At 40.1% G+C, this 22738-nt stretch overlaps 1 protein-coding gene across 2 annotated transcripts; it reads left to right on the top strand.

Moving 5' to 3' along the window:
* The first annotated feature begins 871 nt into the window (after positions 1 to 871).
* Positions 872 to 22525, top strand: esrp1 (epithelial splicing regulatory protein 1). Of its 2 annotated transcripts, none has more exons than XM_088928704.1 (16): positions 872 to 1251; positions 1599 to 1727; positions 2777 to 2887; positions 4110 to 4224; positions 5261 to 5359; positions 5480 to 5534; positions 5712 to 5822; positions 5929 to 6061; positions 6406 to 6448; positions 7488 to 7789; positions 10382 to 10603; positions 11816 to 12002; positions 14069 to 14243; positions 16381 to 16531; positions 19687 to 19809; positions 20511 to 22525. In XM_088928704.1, the coding sequence occupies exons 1-15, from the start codon at positions 1120 to 1122 to the stop codon at positions 19768 to 19770; spliced, it is 2049 nt and encodes a 682-aa protein (XP_088784830.1). In that variant the 5' UTR covers positions 872 to 1119; the 3' UTR covers positions 19771 to 19809; positions 20511 to 22525. The 2 variants fall into 2 exon arrangements, with proteins under 2 accessions (XP_088784830.1, XP_088784829.1); XM_088928703.1 differs by having other exon boundaries at positions 11816 to 12014.
* Positions 22526 to 22738: the final 213 nt, after the last annotated feature.

The raw sequence follows: 22738 nt of genomic DNA, 5'->3' as shown, positions 1-22738 counted from the left end.
CTTATTTGATATTCTAATAGACCGATACTGGATTAATAATTGTGACGCCTTGACGAGTACCCGGAGTTTGTAGTTGTTGTTTTTTTATTTTTGTAATTGTGTATTTTACGTATAACCCTCAAAGCATTCATACTGTATACACATATGCAGTACTTATATAACTAGATACATTGTCAGATTTAAACTGTAATTCCCTTTCAAAGGCATTTAAGGTCTAATCTTATTTAGGTATAGTATATCATGTTTATTTGAAAGTAAATTAATTTGACATAAATACTGTTTATTAAATCATACGTTATTTGAATTTAACCAACTGCCTGCTGTTAATTTTGTAAGACCTTATTTCTTCAAAAACTATCCGTTGATTATGAGCTTCTCTTCTTTAAAATCGTATTAATGGATATGAAATCCCCTAGCATGAAAGGAAAGAGTAACTTTTTTAGGATTGTTTCGTTAAAAAAAACAAGAACCGAGCTGAATAGGTAATTAAAAACTCATTTTAAAATTGTTATTCGGACAGAATGGGTTATAAGTTACGAGGTAAGAGTCGTTAAATGTCAAAGCAGTTAGTTACCCGTACGAAATAATTTGTAATGATACACTGAAGTTAATTTATTTTATTATCATATATTACAATGCATTTTATTATTATTTTATAAAATAATAAAACATACACTATTATTTCTCTGTTCTTCTGTATACAAAACTTCTGTCGCTCCAAGTCCTGAGGCGAAAGATGCTTGTCTTTCTCTTTGCTAGCCACGTCCCTGTTTAAAAGCACCAATAGAATAGAGCCCAGCACAAGGCAGGTATCCATTACCTGAGTCACGTGGGTCTCAGACAGGTAAGTGCACAAAAAATAGTGAACGTTCAGCCATTACGAGGCTATGAAGGGGGTGCTGCCTGTTTTACATAGGTTCTCACGCAATCGCCAAAGCCACTAAATACCTGAAGCCAGTCAAACACACCTAGCTCTGGACACATAAGGTGTCTGTAGGTGTAGGGTTGTTTCCTCTGGTTCGTTTTGGGGGTGTTGTTTTTCTTCTCCAGTAGGGTTTTCTTTCTTTTAGGTGCTTTTTGTTTATTTTTGTTCTTTTGTTATTTTTTTTTGTAAACAACATGACGGCAACTTTTGATTATTTGGTGATTTTCTTTACTACGACGTCTGGTGCCAATGGGGATAAACTGGGATCTGATGAAAAGGAGTTAATTCATTTGGTGTGGCAAACTGTGGATCTGGCGAACAAGAAGGTATCTAGGAGTTTGTCCTCTTTTGCCATCCTTTTTTCAGATGGTGTGGTTTTTTACTATCCAGGTGAACCCGAACGACTGTTTTCAAGGGCGTTCTGTGAAGTCGGTGCCTGTAAAAAAGTGTTTTCTTAAAATCCACTCAACTTTAGACCAGGGATCTACTATATACATTCATTTTCCAGTTATATTGCCAGAGTGAAATGAAAACGATGAAAGCCATTTTAGTGCCTAATTGTCCTGTTTGAGTAACGTGATTTTTGTCTAGGGGGTGAAAACGCGATGATATAGTTTTGTACATCATAGTATGTGATTATTAATGTATCCATTCATATTTAACATTTCTTCAGACGGGAAAAATTCACGAAATTCTCGTTAAACCCGAAAATTTGGAACTGACCGATGAATGTAAAGAAGAAAGTGGAATTGGAGAGGAGTCGGTTTCCACTGCACAGCCCTTAGAGCACGTCTTGAACCAGGTGAGCAGTTCCCCGAATTTCAGGCCCCTCGAAATTCAATTAATTAATTGTTTATTGTTTTAAACTGTTGTGGGTCTAGTGAATGGCCTTGTCGGGTCTCTTTTTTTTAATCGGGAAGCTATATCACTTTCTTGCAAACTTTGTTTAGAAATGATGTAACCACACTTGTGTTGTATTGCCGATAATTTTTGGAATATTTTTGGAATTTTGTTAAGAAAATGCTTATGTGATAGTTTTCGGAAGAGATGTCGGTAATAGAGGAGCATTCCACCAGCAGTGTTAGCATCTGCTATTTTTTTTAACGCATACAGTCATGTGAAGGACAGGATTATAATCTTAATGCAAATATTTGGATTTGAATAATGTGGGAATAGGCAGCCATTATGTGCTGTAGTTTAAAGTGCTTTTTACTGCGAGTCTTTGTCCGAGTAAACATACATCGACTTCTGAATTTAACTCTTGTAGTGTCTGTCGAGTTTTTGACACAACGTGTAATTCTTAGCCTGAAACTGAGCTGATAATTAAACTCGGATGAAACAGTGTCATCTCACCTTGGCCTGCAGTCATTGACATGTCATTGACTGAGTGCTTAGGTGGCATAAACTAACAATAGCGAAAATACTTTTACTTCCAGTGTATTACATTTGTTAATAATTTAATGAAAGAAGCAAACAGAGCCTTATTTCTAAAGCGGTATTGCACGTTCCATATTATTTTGGTTTTACAGAGGTCATCTTAGCAGTGCTCTTCAATTTATTTAGAGACTTGTTTCATTAATTTCCTTATAAACAGTTTTCACAGGCAATGTTAGAGTACTAAAAAAATAGTTTTGGGTTCTTAGGATATAATTTGCAGGATTAAGGAAACGTTAACCTTTGCAATTTTTCAGCAGTTCTTTTTTATGAACTGTCTTATTAAGAGATATTGAAATATTTGACCATTGATTCACATTTTTTTGCTTTACCTTGGGAAATGTATTCCTATGAGAGCACATACTGTATGTTTACACGCCCACAGTTAATGTAACTGAATGTTCCTTTTCTGTTCAGGTTAATCAGCATCTGTGTAATGAAGTAAATATTGGTGTGAAGACATTCTGTTTATGCACTGATGGCCAACTTCACATCAGACAAGTCATCCACCCAGAAGCATCCAATAAGGTAAAGGTCTCTCCAGCAAACAGAAATGCTGGGTTTGGGAACATTGTAATAAAGGTCTTTTTTTATTAATCTGACCATTGCACATGAATCTAGAAAGATCCCCAAAATTCTTAATAACCTTTTATTTCTAATGGCATTCAATGTCTCCATCTCTAAAGCTGGAAACATGCTTCAGTTTTACAGTCAAATACTGAAATGGAAAGAATTTGCCAGAAATCCTCAGAGGTGGGTGGAATAATTTAGTCTGAAGTACCGGATATTTCAGATGTCTCCACAGGAAAAAAAATCACTTGGAGATAGACCAGTTAAGATGGTCAGCCAAGCCAGTCCTTATTAACGGACGTTAGAGAGCCTGTCCTAAAGAACTCCACGGAGTGTTCAGCTTTCAAGAGCTGAAAAATTGCTTCATAAGTTGAAATAAGGGGGAACATCAGACTTTGCAGATCCAGAGTGGAATTAAATCAGGATATAGGGGTCAAAACAGCTACTCTTTTGAATAAGAATCTTCAATGACCAATAACTGCAGCTCTTACAACAGGTTGTCTGTCTAATATGAACCTCAATCTCTATGAAAGTTGCAATGGTGCAGTTAAGAAATTTCATAATTTTTTTACACTTTTTTTCAATGTGAAAACATTCTGTAGGATGTCCTCTTCCAGTCCCAGTCCTTCTGCAGCTCAAATAATACGAAGTTCAGAGCTTGTAATGGACAGATGATTTAAAAATCACCTTGCATAATTTTTTCATCCATTTAAGTCAATAGGGTTAAAATTCGGTAAGCTGGGTTATCTTTAAGATTCTGAAAGTTCATGTACACTGTGGTTCAGAATGTAACCTGTCAACCTGTTAACTTGGCTCAAACTTCTTAAAGTGTATTTAAGCTACTCTTGAAGGGCATGTTTTATTAAGATAATAGTTAGCAACCCAAGACAAGCTTTGCAGCTCTAATTGTAAAATGAGCCATCCAGACATTTCTAAAACAAAACTTTCATTATCCTTTAGAAAAATTAATCTTTAATACACTGATGTATAGAATCTATTAATGTAATGCGACTATTGATAGATTTTTTAAAAATCAGTTGCAGATGCGAATATAACTTTTGTTGCGGTGCAAATAGCCATGTATTTGTGAGTAAAACCTGTACATATACCCAGTGAATGTATTTAAGTTTTAATTTGTACTTTTAACTAAAATAATGTAAAAAAAATCTCTTTTATACAGAATATCTTGCTGCCTGAATATTTCTATTCCTTTTTTGACCTTCGGAAAGAATTTAAGAAGAAATTCCCCACCTCGCCAGATCTGAAGGATTTAAACATTCAAGTTATGGCTGACTGTATCCTTCCTTGCATCTGAACCTGAAATTCCAGGTGCAAAATGTTTGAAATGAAAATTAAACACTAGACATAATTTCTTTTTGCAGCCTGTATGTGCATTAATTGAAGGTATACCACTAATTGTAGGTCAGTTCCAGTTATTTATATTTGTGTAGAGCAAAAAAGCAGATATACTTTGTTTTTTATATATGTGTACAACATAAGGATGAAAAGTCTGTAGCTTTGCATTGGCGATTACGAGGGGAAAAAAAAGACTCCTACTGTAAATTCTTTTTACATCATGGTGTATGATACATAACCTGATTTCATTTCCCACAGCAAGAAACCTTCTATAAACTGAATGTTTTTTTTTCAATCTTAGACCCTTTTCTAATTTGTCCCTTAAGTACTGGTTTGAAGTAGGTTTGGAGGATGTAACCTGGGAGTCGGCTTTTGAAGCCCTGGGTTTTGAAATGCAAATTAAAAATACAATGTTAGTGGGTCACTGAAGATCATGAAGAAAAGCCCATTTTGTTTAGACAACAAAACACACCTTCACACTGTTATTGTAAGTCGAGTAACATCATAGACCAAAACACAGTCCCAATTGTAGTATGTTGTAAGACCCAGAGAGCTCTGTAGATGCATATACTGTATCTAATGTAGTTCAAGTAGGTAAGGTAGCTGCGTCAGCATGCGTAGGCTGCAAAGGAACAAGTAAAGGTGTATTCCATGCTGAAAAGAGGAAAAAAAAACACAACTTTTCGGCTGTGGAGCCTTTTTCGGGTGTGATATCTAATGTAGCTGTATAATACAGTATATAGAAAGTTGTCTGTAAGACCCCACAAATTCTCTTACCTTGAGATAATGGAATTAATTAAGCGTCCAAAGACACATTAGAAGTAACTAATTTAAATTTGTAAAAATGCTATTTTGTATTTATTGGCTGTAAAGGAATCATGTCATAAAAATGCCTTCCGCTTGTATGGATGCCCTCCATTGCTCTTCAGGAATATTGAAAAGTTGTTCAGCCATCCTTGACGGGAAACTTTGCAGACTTAAATGCAGAAGCCGATTCGTCATCTTACAGGCACACAGCTCACAGAGTTCAGACCATGGCCAACATTGTCCTGGCATTAATATCGGATCCGAAAAGTAAGTGATTATCTCTACTGTTGTTTGGTTGTGCAAAAATACCCTTGAGGTCCTTGAAATCTGTTTTACTCAATGGAAGTAAGGCAGGATTTATTCATGGCTTCACTGTGTTTTCCACAGATCACAAATTCTCAGACCCAGAAAGAGTAAATCAGAAATTTGAAACCGGCACGTGGTAAGCAAAAATCCATTTCTTTTGTTCTTTGCACAGCTGTAATGGACTGAAAAAAGACAAATATCAGATGTCTGTTGGGCAAAGTGGAGAGTGTCTGCAAAGTGACAGTGTCTCCTTAAGTAGGAGTTCCTATTCTGGAGTTAACCAGTGTGCGATCTGAATGTTTGACCCCTGCAGCAGCAAGATGGAGAGGGTGGATGACAACACGGTGATCCGAGCCCGGGGTCTGCCCTGGCAGTCGTCCGACCAGGACATCGCCCGCTTCTTCCGGGGCCTCAACATTGCCAAGTCAGTCCCACCGTCACGCCGCCCTGCAATCCCGCCACCCCGGGCCTGCAGCCCCACCAAGGCCCCGGTCCTAAGCGCTGTCATGTGCTTTCTCTGCCTTTGCCAGAGGAGGAGCCGCGCTCTGTCTGAACGCCCAAGGCAGGAGGAACGGGGAGGCCCTGGTGCGGTTCGTGAACGAGGAGCACCGCGATCTGGCCCTGCAGCGACACAAGCACCACATGGGGAGCCGATACATTGAGGTCCGTCCGCGCGTGCCGGCTGGGGCCCGGGGCGTCGCCGTGCGGTTTGGAGCTTGTGGCATTTTCACAGGATTTGCCGTGATTTTCACCTGCACTTTCTCATCATTAAATTAATGATGCAGTTTTTGTGGAATTTTTAGAATGGTTATACCAATAACATCTTGCGTAAAGCTTTGGTCACAGTCGCTAGAACTTGATTCAGAATGTCTTAAGCAAAGGCGGACTTTTCCCACACGAAAGTGACCGAAATAGTCCTTAGGATTTGTGTGTTTTGTTTTACTCTGTTTTAATGCAAGGCCATGGCTGCATCTTCTAGCAAATGCTTCTTTTTGTTGATTTTTCAGGTATATAAAGCAACAGGTGAAGATTTCCTTAAAATTGCTGGAGGTAAAAAAAATCTTTAAAAAATTGCACTTTTCTTTGATTGGGGTACTTTTAGTATGCGTTGTGTAAGACAAGTGTTCAAGTGAAGTTGGCAGGTGCAGTATTTGTGAACTGAGTAGTTCAATTAAGCCAGCTCTGGAAGTTACAATCTAGAACCGAAAAAAAACGGATTCCGCATGTCTCTGGTTGCACACTCCTGCTGTTGCATCCTTGGCTGCTTATACAGGATGATTTTGGGACTGCAGTTCCCCTTTAATCTCAGACTGGTTACTAAATCTCGGTAACTAAATGAATTCATTGGCAGTGTCGAAAGATTCCGCAAATTGTGAACCTAGATGAAGGTACCGTAAGTTGTGGCACACCCCTGTTCTCGCCACAGGCAAGAGTGAGAGTTTGCACTAATTGCGATATGATGCAGCCCTTCCTGCTCACTAGTCCCTGTAATGACTAATGTAATGTGCAGCAGAAATGTTCCAACGTGATCTGAATGTAGACTTAACAAATAAGTAGTATTTGTCAACAAAACAGTCTTGAAGTCGAGAGCAATAATTCTGCCTGCCTGTTTACAATGTCATAGGGCCACTTCACATCACCGGAAGTTTTGTTGCCTTGTCAGAGTACGGCTCTGCAAATACCAGCGAATTTAGACTGTTTATGTGTAAATTAGAGGTTATTGTGTACATTTTACTTTCTCTGTGGTTTGAAATGCACTCATTGATTCTTTCTAACCCCAAAATTTAAAAATAGCATTGCAGTTCCCCTTTCATAAAATAATGTTTTAATATAATGACGTTTAACAATATTAAAAGACATTTAGATATGCTTTAGATATATTCCCCCCTCGATGCTCAAAACAAAATCTGTTTTCCGCTCATTAAAGAATTTCCGCTGTAACCGATGCAAAAGAAAAGCGCGGGGTTGGTTAATGAGTTGGAGCGGTGTTTCGTCTTCTCCTAAAGGCTCAGAAGTTTTAAGGACTTGCCTTGCGCTAGCGTTGACACGGCTGCAGTTCCACAAAGTCATCTCTTCCTGTCTTCGTCAGGGACCTCCAACGAAGTGGCCCAGTTCCTGTCCAGAGAGAACCAAATCATCATTCGCATGCGCGGCCTGCCCTTCACCGCCACGGCCGAGGACGTCCTGCTGTTCTTTGGGCCGAGCTGCCCGGTCACCGGGGGGAAAGAAGGGATACTTTTTGTCAAATACCCTGATGGCCGGCCCACAGGGGATGCTTTTGTGCTTTTTGCCTGTGAGGAATACGCTCTGAACGCCTTGAGGAAACACAAGGACATTCTGGGGAAACGTTACATCGAGCTCTTCAAGAGCACAGCTGCTGAGGTGCAGCAGGTGAGCCACCTGATGGTTTTTTGATTCTTGATGTCGCCCAGCAGAACTAGTTTATTGTTCAGTCTTGGGAAATTTCTGTCCAGGTCTTTTTTTTTTTTTTTCCACCCATTGAGCCCATTAAGCCGGGAGCTCATCTCTGTGAGGAATGTAACAAGGTGTGGAAGAATTAAATAATGATTACAGGGTGTTGAGAAATCAAGCTCGGCTCAGGGAGTGCACCTAACAAGCCTGTTTTGTGATAAATGGAGACAAAATGAGTTAGTAGAAGTAAGACAAAGTGACATTTAGTACATGGCTTTAAAACTGGTGCAATCATATATCATTACAATCATATCCTACTAGATCATCTTGAATCACCTTATGTGTCAAACCAGGTGCAATTTATTGCTGTTAATCTACCCTAATTCTTGAAATCTACCCTAATAATTCTAAACACTTCTTCCAATTCAGAATGGTGGGGGCCATTAATTTTATATACAAAATTGTCCCCCTCTCCAGAAGTGTCCCCCAAGACTGTATCCTAGAGCCTGTTCTGTTTTTAATCTGTTTACTCCCATTAGGCAGTCATATTGGCAAACAGGGTGTCCACTTTAATTTTCATACTGATGACATTCAGCTTTATATCTCTATCTCGCCCGATCGTTTGTGTGACATCTTGATTGTGACAAACCGTGTGAGCGAAGTTGGGCCTTGGTTGAGTTCAAATTTCCTCTATTTAATATGACAGAAACTGAAGTGATGTGCAGAAATCCCAGGGAAGATGCATCTTGTTAAGTTCTTTAGAACTTGGAAACGGCCCCTTCGGGTTTTCCTCTGCTGTGAGAAATCTGGAGGTCTTTTGATGCACAAATAGAAACCACCTGCAAAGTCTCATACTTTTTCCTCAGAAACATTGCCCGCATTCGGTTTTTTCTTGACTATACTGCTCTAGAAAACCCTGATTCCTGCCTTCGCCACATCTCGATGGGATTATTGCGATAGCCTTTGCAGTGGTCTCCCTGCCTGCTCCCTGAACAAACTCCAAAACTCATCTTCTGGACTTCCACACCCGTGAACACGCCACCTGATTTTGACATGCCTTTGCGAGCTCCCCATTACCCTTTGCATTCAGTTAAAAATTTTAAAGCCCTACTCTCCTAATCCCTGCAGTACTTCGCATTGTTAATTAGCCACTATGTACCAGTCAGGGCTTTACTCTGCTGAGGCTCCTCTTTTAGTGGTGCTTTCTTATAGGTCTTTTCAGCATTCTTATTCCACAGTTCCGGAACCGTCTTCCCAACACTCTGGGGAATGCAAACTCTTTCACAGTTTTTACATCTAGATTTGGGACATATCTGTTTCGTTAGGCTTTTAATTAGCATCTGACCTTGTCTCCTTTTTTTCATGCTTTTTCTTTATCTCTATTTTCGGTTTCTGGTTAATGTTATTTTTATTTTATTTTTTTCCCCCTCTTTTTGGCACTTTGAAGCGCCCCAAGCAGTGTTGGTGTACATGGGCATGAAATAAAACAAATCCTGTAGTGAACAGCTCGCATTTAGTGGCCACAACATAGAGATATTGCAGGTCCTAAATGCTGGCTTTGACTTTAACTTGAACATTTTCCTTTAAAGACCAGGCCATAAAGTGACTTGACCATCTTGATAACGTGTGTAAACATTTCCACAATCAACAGTAGTAAAAGATTACTCTTCACTTCAGGCCTGTGATAAATTTACTTGAACGACCCATTTTACATGGCAATTGCTTCCTAATCTCCAGGTTTAAGGAAGCTTTGGAAAGGTATCACTTCAGTTTTGCCTTTGACAAAACTCCAAACTGTAGGTAGTGACAAATTCTGTAAACTTGATTTTAAGAAATCCTATTGGAATTGATTTTTCTCAGTTAAAGGTCTCTGGAAGTGTTTGCCTTTTTTTCTGTAGGGCTTTAAAATTTTCTGCCACAAAGAATTTAACCTGAAATTTTGTGGCAATTGCTAATTCGTTTTGCTTTATAAGATGTACCCGAAAACCATATTATTTTGGGTATCTCGTGGGTTCTTCTGCCAGAGGTTTGTGATTTATAACTGGTATGTGATACAATCTCTACATTTTAAGAACTTGGGTATATTGCAGATGAATACAATGCTAATCATGGTACTGGATAGTGTCTTTTCCCCCAAAAATCTAATTACAGAACTGTGCACGTCTTTACAGATTTGAGATGGTTAAACATGATGCCCCCCCCCCTCCCCCCAATAGTGCACTGCAGAGCATTGTTAGGAATAAAGAATGCAACTCCTTCACAAACCTGTACTCCATTCAGCCACAAATAATGAAGCATCTAGATAGTTTTTTAAAAATACACGTACAGTAGGATAGTTTTGCTATTCAAAATAAAAGCTGTGAATTGGAATAACAAGGCAAGGCGGTGAGTTTTCAGTTTGGTTAAATGGACCTCTTGATGCATAACTCCGTTTCCAGGAGACAAAAGTGGGAAATGAGAATACAAGGAAAGGGGCTCCTAGGGAGCTAGCAGTGTTTCCTTGCTTCTCTGTCTGAGTAGCTGGCTCGCAATGCCGGTTTTCAAAACGCACATCTGTTGTTGTGTTTCCAGGTGTTGAACAGGTACACATCTGCGCCCCTCATTCCCATAGCCCCTGCCCCCATCATTCCTGTCCTACCTCAGCCTCCGTTCGTCCCGCCCCCTGGCCTGCGGGACTGCGTGCGCCTCAGGGGGCTCCCTTACATTGCCAGCATCGAAGACATCCTGGAGTTCCTGGGCGAGTTCACCCCCGACATCAGGCCCCACGGCATTCACATGGTTTTAAACCAGCAGGTATGGATAGCCCTCCCTGTCCAGACTGCGCACTCGACTTCGGCTCTGACGGTCTGCAACCTCTGTAATTTTAGTGCGTTCCACATGACCAGTGTCCTGTGTTTCTCTGTAATGTGCAACCAGTGCAGCATCCCTTGTTCAGTTCATTAGAAGGTGACAGTTATGTCAGGGTTTTCTCTCATGGTCAACTGTGTTGACGTGAGCAGAAAAGAGATGTATCAATTGAAGACGGTTCTGAAAAGAAAGAATGGGTCTTGAATTCTCCTGTTATGCAAAATGTACTGCAAGGTCTTTTCTCCATCAAGTGTGGTGTTGAGAATTTGACGGCTGATGAAAGCAAATATCAAAAAGTTCTTGGGATTTTTATAAAGCTGCTTCATGCATACTTCACATAGTTTGCTCCCGGTTACATGAAACAGGTTGCCACTATTCTAATTACTCCACTTAATGCAGAGAGGGAAATTTCTCAGCTAGAATGTTACAAGAGGGTGGTACCTAGAATGATTGACTGGTTCCTTTAAAATACATGTTTTCATGATGGTGGGCAGTACAGTGTGCAAGATGTTGACATTTTCTTAATCTAACATAATATTTTACCTGGTTTCTTCAAACGCCATTTCCAAAAGGCAAGACAAATCTCACCCTGAAGAGAATAAATGAGATGATCTTGGCAAGACTGTTAATAATCTTTATAATATGTGTCTATCTAAAGGTTCCTAATTTTAATTTGTAAAAGTGTAAAACCACTTTTTTGATGTAATATGACACAATATAGTCTCAATTATTGATGTATTATTATTTCTGTATTCCAGAACAGATGTTTAGCTTATGTCATGACTGAAACTGCCCAAATTAAGACTTGAAAGATTTCTGCATTTGCTTACCTGAGTGAAATGTCATGTAAGCGTTACAGAGGACCAAAAGAAATGGAAGGAAAGAAAAAAGGAAAGCTAGGCTGTTCAAGGGTATGATTCTGAATTGGCACACATACAAAGGCACTGGTGTTGTTCCAAAATCGGGTGAAAGGCCCATGCGTTCAAAGCAACGAGATGGTCCTCCAATCAGCAGCTGGTCCTCCCGTTTAAAAACAGAGCTGAACCTGGAAGACTTTTTAAGAAATTAAAATTCAAGCGTGTTTGAAATGATGATGAGTCGCGTGGTGGAGGGGAGGAGCAAATTCATCCCAGTTGCTTTTGTGATGTCCTCTCGAAGGGCCGGCCGTCTGGAGACTCCTTCATACAGATGAAGTCGCCGGAGAGGGCTTTCCTGGCAGCACAGAAGTGTCATAAGAAAACCATGAAGGACCGCTATGTGGAAGTGTTTCAGTGTTCTGCGGAGGAGATGAATATTGTATTAATGGGGGGCACGTTGAATCGGAATGGCCTGTCCCCGCCGCCATGTAAGTTACGACGTAAGTTTTGCTTGGGTCTTGGCGCTTCTCTACGCTAAGTGCTGGTAGGTGCTGGAGCTCTTTTTGAAACCTTCGTTTTTCTGGGTTCTTTGTGATTTTCAGAATTGACTGATGAAACGTCTTGTCATCAAAGATCAGTAGTCATCTAGGGCACTTTTTGTGTTTCCTTCGGTTGTGGAAAACTGAAGTTACTCTGTTGTTGCTTTCATTTAACGCAGAATAAGTGCCAGTATGATAACATGGTAGAAATAATACAAAGGTACAGGTTTCATTACTTCTAAACATATCTTTTTTTTTTTGTGGAATTAAACATTTGAAAGCAAGCTACACATCCTGTACCTGATGTATGTGTTTATTTTTAAAAAAATCTATAGAATGATTCATGTAGTTCATAATGGAACGTTTGAAAGCACGATTTGAGTAACTTTTTTGGTTTATGTGTACTCTCATTCAATTCCTTTAGTGATTAGGCACTGGACTGCTCACCTTTTAAATTACCATTGTAAATCATGAGTCCCTTTATTGTAAATGAAGAGTTTATGCATGGATAGAAGGCAACAGGAATTGGGGCAAAATATCCATTTAAAAAAAAAAGTAAAAAAATCCTGTGATGTTTAATCTGGACTTGCAGTGCTAGATCTTTTGTTACCCCTGTAGCTGGAAAAGGTGTGCAGACCTGTGTCCAGTCCTTTGTAGCTGAATCCTGGTGACATTGGTCTGGAAATTGTGGCCTGTATGGGGATTACTGGCCAGCAGTGGTGAAGGTTAGGCTGTGCTGCAGGGTCCTGGGGTGGGGAGTGGAGAATTTGTGTGCCTGTCTCTCCTCTTGGGGTTCCTCTTTCACACGCAGAGTCTAGAGGACTCTGACACAGTTTCTAATATAGAGATGGCTGATTAGAAGGAAAAGCCTAGTTTCATCTTGGAAATAGATTGTGCAACGAAAACAACTGACTAATTTTGACATTTGTGGAACCTCACATGGCAGCGTCTTAAATTATGCTGGCATCGCACTATGTGACTTTTTCCTAGGATTTTCAGTGGTAGCCTTCATTTTACATAATCGTGAGAAAATCGCAGCGAGTCGCAGTGGGCCCATTACCTTCAGTTGTGTAGTGTGACACCCCCAGCGACTCGGTCATAACGCTCTTAACAGCCCCTACGTCTCTCTGCAACTCACTACGACAAAATCAAATGGGTTTGATTTTCTCATAGCGAGTCGCAGGTCATAGGGGTGGGCAGTGAGCCAGATGTGTACTTGTGAGATAATGTGCCCATTATATTACACAAACAAATGTGTTTACAATATTTATTTTAAAGGCGTCTTTTATTTTTAACCGTTTTATTTTTGTAAATTTGTTTTATATTTATAAAGAAGAATTATAGTTTTGAAGATGTTTATTTGTGGAAAACCATGCCTGTGTTACATTTTTCAAGATGTTTGTTTGCTCTTGTGCGGTGCTCCTTCTCTTACTCGATACGAGTAAATGCGAGATTTGGAACCGTGATGAAAGGTCGTGAGGGAGTTGTGTAATTAGTCATCCCCTGCGATTCCTAGTCATATAATGTGACACCTCTAGGACAGAAAAGGCAGCGAGATTCAGCAACTGCAGTCGTTCAATTTGACGTGCTCTCCGACTAGAAGTCGTGTTGAGTCATGTAGTGCGACGCCGGCTTCTGGTATCTTCTTTATTTTTTACTTCTAAGCTGCCCTTTCAGAATCCCGTGCGATTCATTACTTTCAGTTGGCAGAGCAGGTTTCATCATGGTCTTTTGAAAGGGTTTGCTGCCTTTTGTCCTCCGAGACATTTTAAGCGTACTGTGCCCTTTGTAATTTGAAGTTAAAGAGTGCGCCCAGGCTGCGCTCTCGGCAGGAGAACCTGTCTGATTCATGTGCACCCCAGGCAGGGGTGAGGGTGGCGCTGGGGTTTTCGGGTTTGGCGTTGCCGTTATTAGGTCGCGCGGGATGGCCATGTGAAGAGAGGACGAGGACTGCGGTGTTGGTTCTCCTAGCTCAGGCGTGCGGTCTTCATCGATGCTGCTCTCGTCTTCCCCAGGCCTGTCTCCTCCTGCCTACGCTTTTCCGGCCCCGCCCCCAGCGGTCATCCCCGCGGAAGCCGCCACCCTCTATCAGCCGCAGGTGGTCCTCAGTCCCCGAGCCCTGCAGCCCTCCACTGCTTTCTACCCCCCCAGCACTCAGCTCTTCCTGAACTACACCGCCTACTACCCCAGGTAGGTACCCGAGCAGTGCCCCCGGGCACGTCTGCCAAACTACAGCCACCTTGGAATTTGAATTGAACTCCCACACCCCAGGGAAACTTCACACAAAGACCCCTCCCACCCCTCACTAAGAATGATGATGACAGCGCTTGCTGCTTTGAAAAACAAAGTATGAAAAGAAGAAATTAGAATAGGCTGCTGCTAATGTCGCAACATTTAGAAGAGACCCAACTTCAGACAGGGCAGCTTTCTCCACGACTATTTTTCTCATTTTCCCATTTAATGTTGTAGCTGTAAAACGTTTCGCTGCGTTTAAATGACGAGTGTGCCATCCTAAAGAATTCCGATAGGGGAGCGCCTTGTTCCTTAGCCAGCTCAAATCCCCTTCTTTGGGGGGAAGGGAGAGGGGGAAAAAGGGGGCGCTAGTTTCTGGAAGTTGAAGGACCCTGTCTGATTTGGCCTAGGTGACTGACGGAATCATTTGAAAACCTCTCAGATTAAAATCTTGAGAGTCGACAAACACTGCATTAAATGTCATACAAATATTTGAAATATGTCCCAAGCAATTCATTTCTAACAACTGAGATGTATATTGAGAAGTCAGCTAATGAGCCATATTTGGTTATACAGTCTGTATTATATTCAGAAATAAAAGCTCAATATTTTGGATTTTTCCTTTTTCATAACATTTATGTACCATGTAAAAGGCATAACAATGGACAAACACGATACGGCTCTTTACTGGTGTCAGGCTGGCCTGCACTGTCCAACTTGTTTGACTTGTTCTGTAACTCCTATCCTTTCTGAGGTAATTCAGGGTTGTCAGGTGTTACTAGTAAAACCGCAGAGGTAACACCCAAGATATTATCTTGCAGGAACAACAGACAACAGGTTGGTTTAGGTAGTTAAAGAAGAGAGCTAGGCATTACGAAATCACTCCACCCCCACTGAGAGGAAGAAACAATCCCTTTTAAAAAAACTCTAGTGAAAACTGCTTGCATTTAAAAAATGTCTTGGGTGTGAAGCTCACAGGTGGAGCACCATAGTAATGACTGTTGAATTGAAATGATTTATTCAGTTTCATAGCCTGGCTTCTAGTCTTAAACACATTACATTACATTTTTACATTTCCAGAAGTGGTTGTTTATTGTTGTGCATGGTCAAAACTGAAAAGCTGTTTCTTAAATATTCTGTGTTTATTAATTAAATTTATTAAATATACCCTCTCAAAATGTTTAGTGGAAAAACAGCAGACATCTTTTATTATAAGAGGTTTTTTTTTTCTTTGTCTCTTCACTTGGACTGGGACACGTTTGAAGTCGATTACATGTGATTCTAGTTGAGGTTGTTTTTCTGGAGGTGGACGCTAATCACTGGAATGAACATGTTCTGCTGGGTTGAAATGCTAGTCCTTTTGAACAAAGTTAAATTAGGTTATTGTTGTATCTGATTCTGTTGTCCAAAACTCATGGTGTAATAAAGTTTGGGAGCTTTGAAAGGCCACTGGGAGAGAGGGTAGTTAATGACTGAGCTGCAGCAGTGTCTAGGCTGGGCTGTGTGACTTCTTGTGCTTTGTTTGGTGAAGGTCAGCTTCACCTACTAGCAGACCTAGCTGACTGAGAAGTAAATGAGCAGTTCTCATTTGGGTTTCAAAAGATAAATGTAGCATAGCAAAATGTGTGAGAGGTGAATAAATTGAGTGAAAGTTTTAAACCATGACTTAAACTCTCCTTTCAAGCTACATAGAGAAGCGTTTTTTGGTTTGAACTCTGACATGATGTATTTTAATGTAAAGTAAATCAGACATTTTTGTCTAGTGAATTGTTATTTAATGATTACATTTTATCTGATTTGTATACTTGAATTAGTTCAGATAAGTTAGTTGTGTTTGAAAAGGTGTTTTTTTTCTTGGAATTGATGGCAAAATTTCTTATTGATTGTGTTACGCTTGGCACAGAGTAAGTGTAGTAGGTTTTTATGAAACAAAATCCAGAACAAGGAGGTGAAATGAGGGGAAAAATAAATTGCTTGTGTGTGTATCTTTGCACGAGGCCGTTTATTGTAAATGCGACAGTTGACAGCACAGGCTTTAAATCAGGTTGCCCAGGTTACCGAGTGATGTTGCTTTCTCTTGCCCCCTTGGTTTCAGCCCCCCTGGGTCTCCAACAAGCCTCAACTTCTTCCCCCCCCCAGCCGCGGGGCCTGCAGTGGCAGCTCAGCCTGGGGCCATGGTGAGGATGCAGGGCCTTGCCTACAACACCGGCGTCAAGGAGATCCTCAACTTCTTCCAGGGTTATCAGGTTTGTCTCAATTTGTTTTTCACGCAATGTTGTTGGAATGAAAAACCAGTTGGAAACACATGGCCTAAGCAGTCCACTGAAATAGAAGAAAAGTCTGAGCCGAAAGATGGGATTTTCAGTGTTGTGCCTGACTGGCTGTATGGAATACTCCAATCAGCTTAGTCCCAGGTGTTGATGCTGTAGTGTCATATTCCCTCCTGAAAAAGTCCAACAAGGCTGGAGAGAAAATGTATGGGACCCTGGGCATTGAGGTATTTGACATTGTCCTCTATTAGTAGTCTTTTTTTTTTTGGAGTGGCACACCCGAAATGAGCTGTCCTGTGGGTGTGGTCAGCTGTCGCAGGCAGACGGAAACATGGTGTGGATTAGTTTTGAGTGAAAGAGGACACCCAGATCCTGTTGTATGTGTTATGCAGGCATTGCTGAATGCCAACAAACAGCCAGCAGACCACTGGATATGAAAAGAGAAATGTAGACAATGCTTAGTGTGGCTTTAAAATTACCTTAACTAACACTTTCTCCTAATTTAATTGGGGTTTTCAGTAATGTGTGGTAAACCAGATTGGACAATGTTTCAGTTCTGGCAAGCCTCTAATATGGTTTGATGCATTATAATACGGTATTTGTTGTGAATTATTAACTCGGAAGTGGTAGATTTATACAGTTGCTTTTTCTTCCCATTGATTGCTCTGAATTCTAGTATATTAAGTCACATTTAGCTCTGTCTGCCTGAAGTGTTATTTACATTAAGTGGCTGATTTGCAGTAAAGCTAACCATAATACTTCATTTTTGGATTTGAACAAATCTATAGACCTTCCCTATATTTTGTTACTTTTTTGTGTTTTAGGACATCATATGTTTTCTACATTGTGTTTCAGGAAGTCTCTTACTTGCAAGAAACGCAGTGTTCAAAACGTATATATACTAAGGTTCTTTAATTATCAAAGTTTTATTGGTTTTTCTGAGATTGGTCATTCACACACATGGCAAAAAAATACAGTATGTTCATAATTGCACATTAACACTGACAAGCAGTATAGACTTTTGACTTCTTGCACAGTCTTAAAACTGAAGTCCCATTCTTGTCACAAGTGGTGGTTTGTCCATAGCCCTGAATTCATTAAAGTTAAATTAAAGGAAAAATGCTGAATTGCAACATGACTTATGGACTGAAACAACATCCAAGTTTTGGTTCTCATTATCACAATTGTGTGGGCAACAGATCATGAGCAAGTGCACAATAGATTCTTACCTACTTACTGTGGATGCATTGCATTTTATGCATTTTCTCGGGTGACTTTAAAGATTGTGTATAGGACTGTAAAAAATGCTTCAACTTTATTTCTGTTTCTGTGAAGGCCCTGTCTACTCTGTAAATTTTTCAGCTGATGATTATACAGTATTTTCAGCTCAAAGTTCTTGTCACACTCCTCTTGACAGATTAACTTATTAACCCCAGTCCGACTCGGCCCTGAGCCACCACCAGCTACAGTAGGTGCTACTTGATATAATCACCAGTGCAAATTGAGCCATGCAGCGAGGGCTCGACTCGGGCATGCCAGTGAGGGCCCTTGGGCTGGTTCGGTGGCAAACGGAACTGGCTAGGTGGTGGGCACAAAATAATTCATCCTCTGCTGACTTTGCTAGCTTGTAAGATCACTTTATTGACCCTATACAATTTCTTGCATTAGGAATTTGTCTTTTCGCAGACCCCAGCTTGCTCTCCATGAGACACACAGACAGGGAGAGAAGCTTGGGGTCAGAGCGCAGGGTCAGCCATTGTACAGTGATCACAAAGTACATTTTCCTTTGTCTTTAAAGACTAACAATGTAATGGTTATGTATGAAACCTGCTAGATCTCCAGAAACAGGGTAGGAGTTTTCTGGTCTGTCTACTGTGCCGCTCCCAAGAGTTAGTTGTAGACTGGGGCTATAATAGGTGACTGGGGCTCATTGGGTTTGTTTTCCATGTAAGCCTAGAAAGGACGCAGGAAAGAGTCCATTTTTTGCTGTTCACCAGTGACTATAGTCACTGTCATAGTACTTTACATTAAATCTTTACCTGGTGCTGAATTCTAATCAATTATTTGGTTAGTGCATCCTGCTCAGTTCACATTATTTTCTTGGTGGGGAGGGAGGTGGGAGCCAAAGCAAATTATGCATTTAACCATAAAATAGTTTAAAATTCCTTTCCAAGTGAACTGAGATGCAAGCTGTGCTCTTGTGCAAATATACCGAAAGGTATATCATGATCTCAAAATGGGGGGGGGGAAAAGTCAAATTTTTTCTTGAGGCACATTTGCTCTTTTTCTTTTTTGTTAATTTTATTGGCAAAAAATTGTTCTTTTTAAGATGCTAAATAAAGAAAATGTGTACCATTAGGTGTGTGATGAACAAATGTACATTAAAATGCACAAGGCCATGACAGAACATTGGAAATTGTTCCCTTGTTCTTTTCCTTTTACCTTTGTACTTTTCCAAACTATGAAATATAAAGAGTGATTTTAATGCTAATGGATGTTTCATCAACTCAGCCCTTCTTTGTTTACCCAAAAAAACATCTCCTTGATTACATTTTTGTTTCTTTCCACTTTGCCAGCTATTAGCTTGGGTGGAGCTCAGATTTTGCAAACTTTCCTGCATAGACATGAGCTTGCTTGTATTTTGCATGAAACCTCATACTGCTGTGACTCTTCTGAAATTCAGTTTTAGTGAAAATAGCCACCTCTTACAAGCTGATATTTTACTCTTGAAATTCAAATGAAAACATGTGGAATGCATTAAACTAATACATGCTTATAAGACCATGAAACATTACGATGGAAGGGCTACTTTTTTGCAAATCTATTTATCAGATAAATGAAATAGATAAAAGCATTTGCATAAATAAACATTCTCAATACTTAGATTCACAACTAAAATGCTGGGAAAAGAAAGGTAGTTTTAATTATTGATCAGATTGGCCCTGAAGCACTTATTCCCTAGGGGTAGTCTATTCTAGCCTGGCAAACTCTCTTCCAGCGTCTCGTTTCTCAATCTAGCTTGGGAAATGAGACCTCTGTATTTGGTAAATCGGATGTTGTGGATACTTGCAATTTGTGCAGTTCTGTCATGTGCCCAGAAGCTGATGCTTGTGTTCAAACTTACACCATAGTATGCTTCAGAAGATGGACTTGTACATTCACATGACCAAGCCAGGACACTACTCACACATCCGAAAGAGTGGGTCTGTATTTAAGGGACCCTGTCTGATACACATCTTTGGAAGAAATGGAAGGTAAGGTTTCGCTGTGGTCATGTCCCTGGGGTGAAGGGTATCTGTTTCACCATCCGCCTCCAGACTCCAGTGGTGTGGGTTAACTGTGGTTGAGGTGATACCACTGGTGCCTCAGAAGAGCAAGTCTCCGAATTTTCTAATGGTGTTGATGTGCAGCTACAATTTGCTTACCACTTCCTGTTCAAGTTTGCTGTAGTTAATGTTGGGGAGAGGGAGGAAGAACATCACTTCTATTATCAAAAACCCATAATATGAGACCAGCGCAAGAAGAACTTTCCATCAGTACTCGGCTTCTTAATTTTGCCAACTTAAAATTAAATGGCGTGAAGCAAGTCGGAGTTCGTCCTTCTCGACAGACCACACACACAGCCGAGAAGAAAATCCGTTCTTTTTAACGAACAGCCATTAAACTGATTAAAGTGGGGTTTGATTTAAGATCACCTGCAATTGTCCTTCGAAGAAATGGACGTGTCTGATTTTTCAGAGGCACAGCTCCCTTGAACAGAAGTGACTCTGGTTGTTGGATGGTGATGTCACTGGCTGCGCTCTTAGCAGTCATCTGTCAGGGTGATGGGTAGAGAACTTGTAAATCTCCTTCTGTGGTGTTGGGATACAGTCTCACCCAAGTACCCTTTCAAACCTACCACTTCCTGATCGCTGCATCTCTCCCCTCTCTCACCTCTCTCTCTCTCTCCATGCAGATTCATCCCGAGTCTGTGATGATCGCGAATAATTTGTATGGACAGCCCAGCACTGATGCCCTCGTGACATTCCCATCTCTACAGTCAGCCAAGCAAGCTGTGCAAGACAGGAACCACTGTCACCTTGGGAGCCACTTTGTGGATCTTCAGCTGCTGTAGAGAGAAGATGGGACAGCATTCGAAAATCCAGCTGTCTAAATAAGCTGGCATTCAGTTCCATTCCCACAATTGACAGGCAACTGGAATAAAAGGGAAGACTGTCCTTGGACATCCACAATAATCCCTAAAATTTTACCTGTAAGTTGGGGCATCCCCCATTTTCGCAGCTTTGTGATGTTTGTATATATGTTCAAAGATGTTTTCTACAGATTTATGCCATATGAGCTTCATAGTAGCTTTGTTATGAATTGCACAGTGTGTTATTTTAAAAAAGCATTAGAAGAAAGTTGCCTGCTATTAGTTGTTTTTGCAAATGCAAGGAATGTGTATGTTTTTGTTATTATAGATCTTCTGGTTCCTCTTTTTTTTGTTTTATACACACCTTACACAAGTGCTCAGGAGAGGATGGTCAGGGAATGTGGTTATGACAGATTTTTGCACGCTGTGAGCACCCAAGGGAGGAGATCGTGCATGCCACTGCTTACAGAACTCAAAAGCTGACAAACTGACTACTCCGGACGCACTGATCTGTTTCTAAGGTTAAGTCTATACTTCACAACAAGCCGTTTTGAAGTGATTTCACGTCTTAAAATTATGTTGTGACCAGAAAAACTAGCTCTCAGGAAAAAAAAATTCCCTTCGTATATACACTTGTATCATGGACCTCACTCGCTACAATGTTAACTTTTTCCTTATTCAGAAATGTGCTTTAGCCAATTGTGTGCCAGCCAAATACATTGGACAATCTGATTGCTGAAAATGGTACACACTGGAATTGGTGCCACACTAGTACACGCATTTTTTTAAAAAGAAAATGATGCCACGTAGACTGGTGTCTCCTGAATAGTTCAGCAGGCTGTCGTATAAATTTAACTGCATATCTTTTTCTAAAGATTTTATAGTATTCGAGTGCTATACGCACATCTGATCTGTTTTCGTGAACAATTTTATAGGAAAAAAAATTGTATTGCATGAAGTTAAAACATAGGATTGTTGTTTTAGAATGTTTTAAAATGTTTACATTGACTGTCCAGCCTTCGGAGTCCCTGCTTCCCTCCCCCCTCCAGAAAAAAACTCCACTGGCTACAAATTCTTATAATACACTGAATTTTTATAGCATGTTACTGATTCTACTTTTTGCAACACGAACGAGAGAGGTGCTAAATCTTTAAATTGAGGTGAAAAGACCAAATTTATTTTTTTAGTGATCCTTTTATTCCTCACATTCCTTTTGAATGGACATGGAGGCTGTGGAATAGGGTGCAATATTGTTCAGAAATTGTACCCTGTGGTCTCTGGGCCAGACATCTGGACTTAATGCTCGAGTAGCTTTTGACTCTTTAAACAGCACAGTGTGTTGCATGTATTACAGTCTTCATCTGTTCTATGCGATACTGTATGCATGTTAAAAGGCTGTTGCCATCCAGATATTCAGGGCTGGAAAGAGATGTATCTTTAGATAGTTTCTTTTGTACATTGAAATAGCCATATCTATGTGCATGACTAGCTTTTTATTATATATGTTAATGTTTTTTTAAATGTATCACAAGTCACCAGTTAATGGAATGTATAGTGATGCTGCAGTCAGTGTATTTGATAGCGGCTCATTCATGTTGAAGTAGCAAGAACTGTTACTCATAGAAATGTCTATCTTTAAGCACTAATAATGCATAGAAGTTTATCACATGCAACTTGAGCCTCCCTACTGGGAGAAGTCTGCAGAGATTAGAAGCAAAAAAAGCAGCCAATAAAAAGTAAACCTTTAACTGAAATTTGTACAAATGTATTTTTGAGATGTGTATTGGATTTATTGCTTGAATAAACTATTGTAAGTGCTCAGTCTGTGCATTCATGCAGTAGTCTTACAGATTTTTTTTAGCAGCTGAATTGATCATTTCATTTCCCTCTATAATTATAATAAAAGACTTTGCATTATACAGGAATTAATTATGAACTTCATCAAAACCAAAATCTTGTATTGTGAACTTGAAATGTCCCTCTCCTTTGTGCTTGTTTTTTTTTGGTGGAGAAGAGTTGTGTATACTGCATTTTCTTATTCTGCTATTGAT

The sequence above is a fragment of the Atractosteus spatula genome, chromosome 12 (assembly GCF_055471065.1).
Source record: "Atractosteus spatula isolate fAtrSpa1 chromosome 12, fAtrSpa1.hap1, whole genome shotgun sequence".
Classification (NCBI taxonomy): domain Eukaryota; kingdom Metazoa; phylum Chordata; class Actinopteri; order Semionotiformes; family Lepisosteidae; genus Atractosteus; species Atractosteus spatula.
The sequence above is the reverse complement of the archived record's forward strand: the minus strand, read 5'-3'. Positions and strand labels throughout refer to the sequence as shown.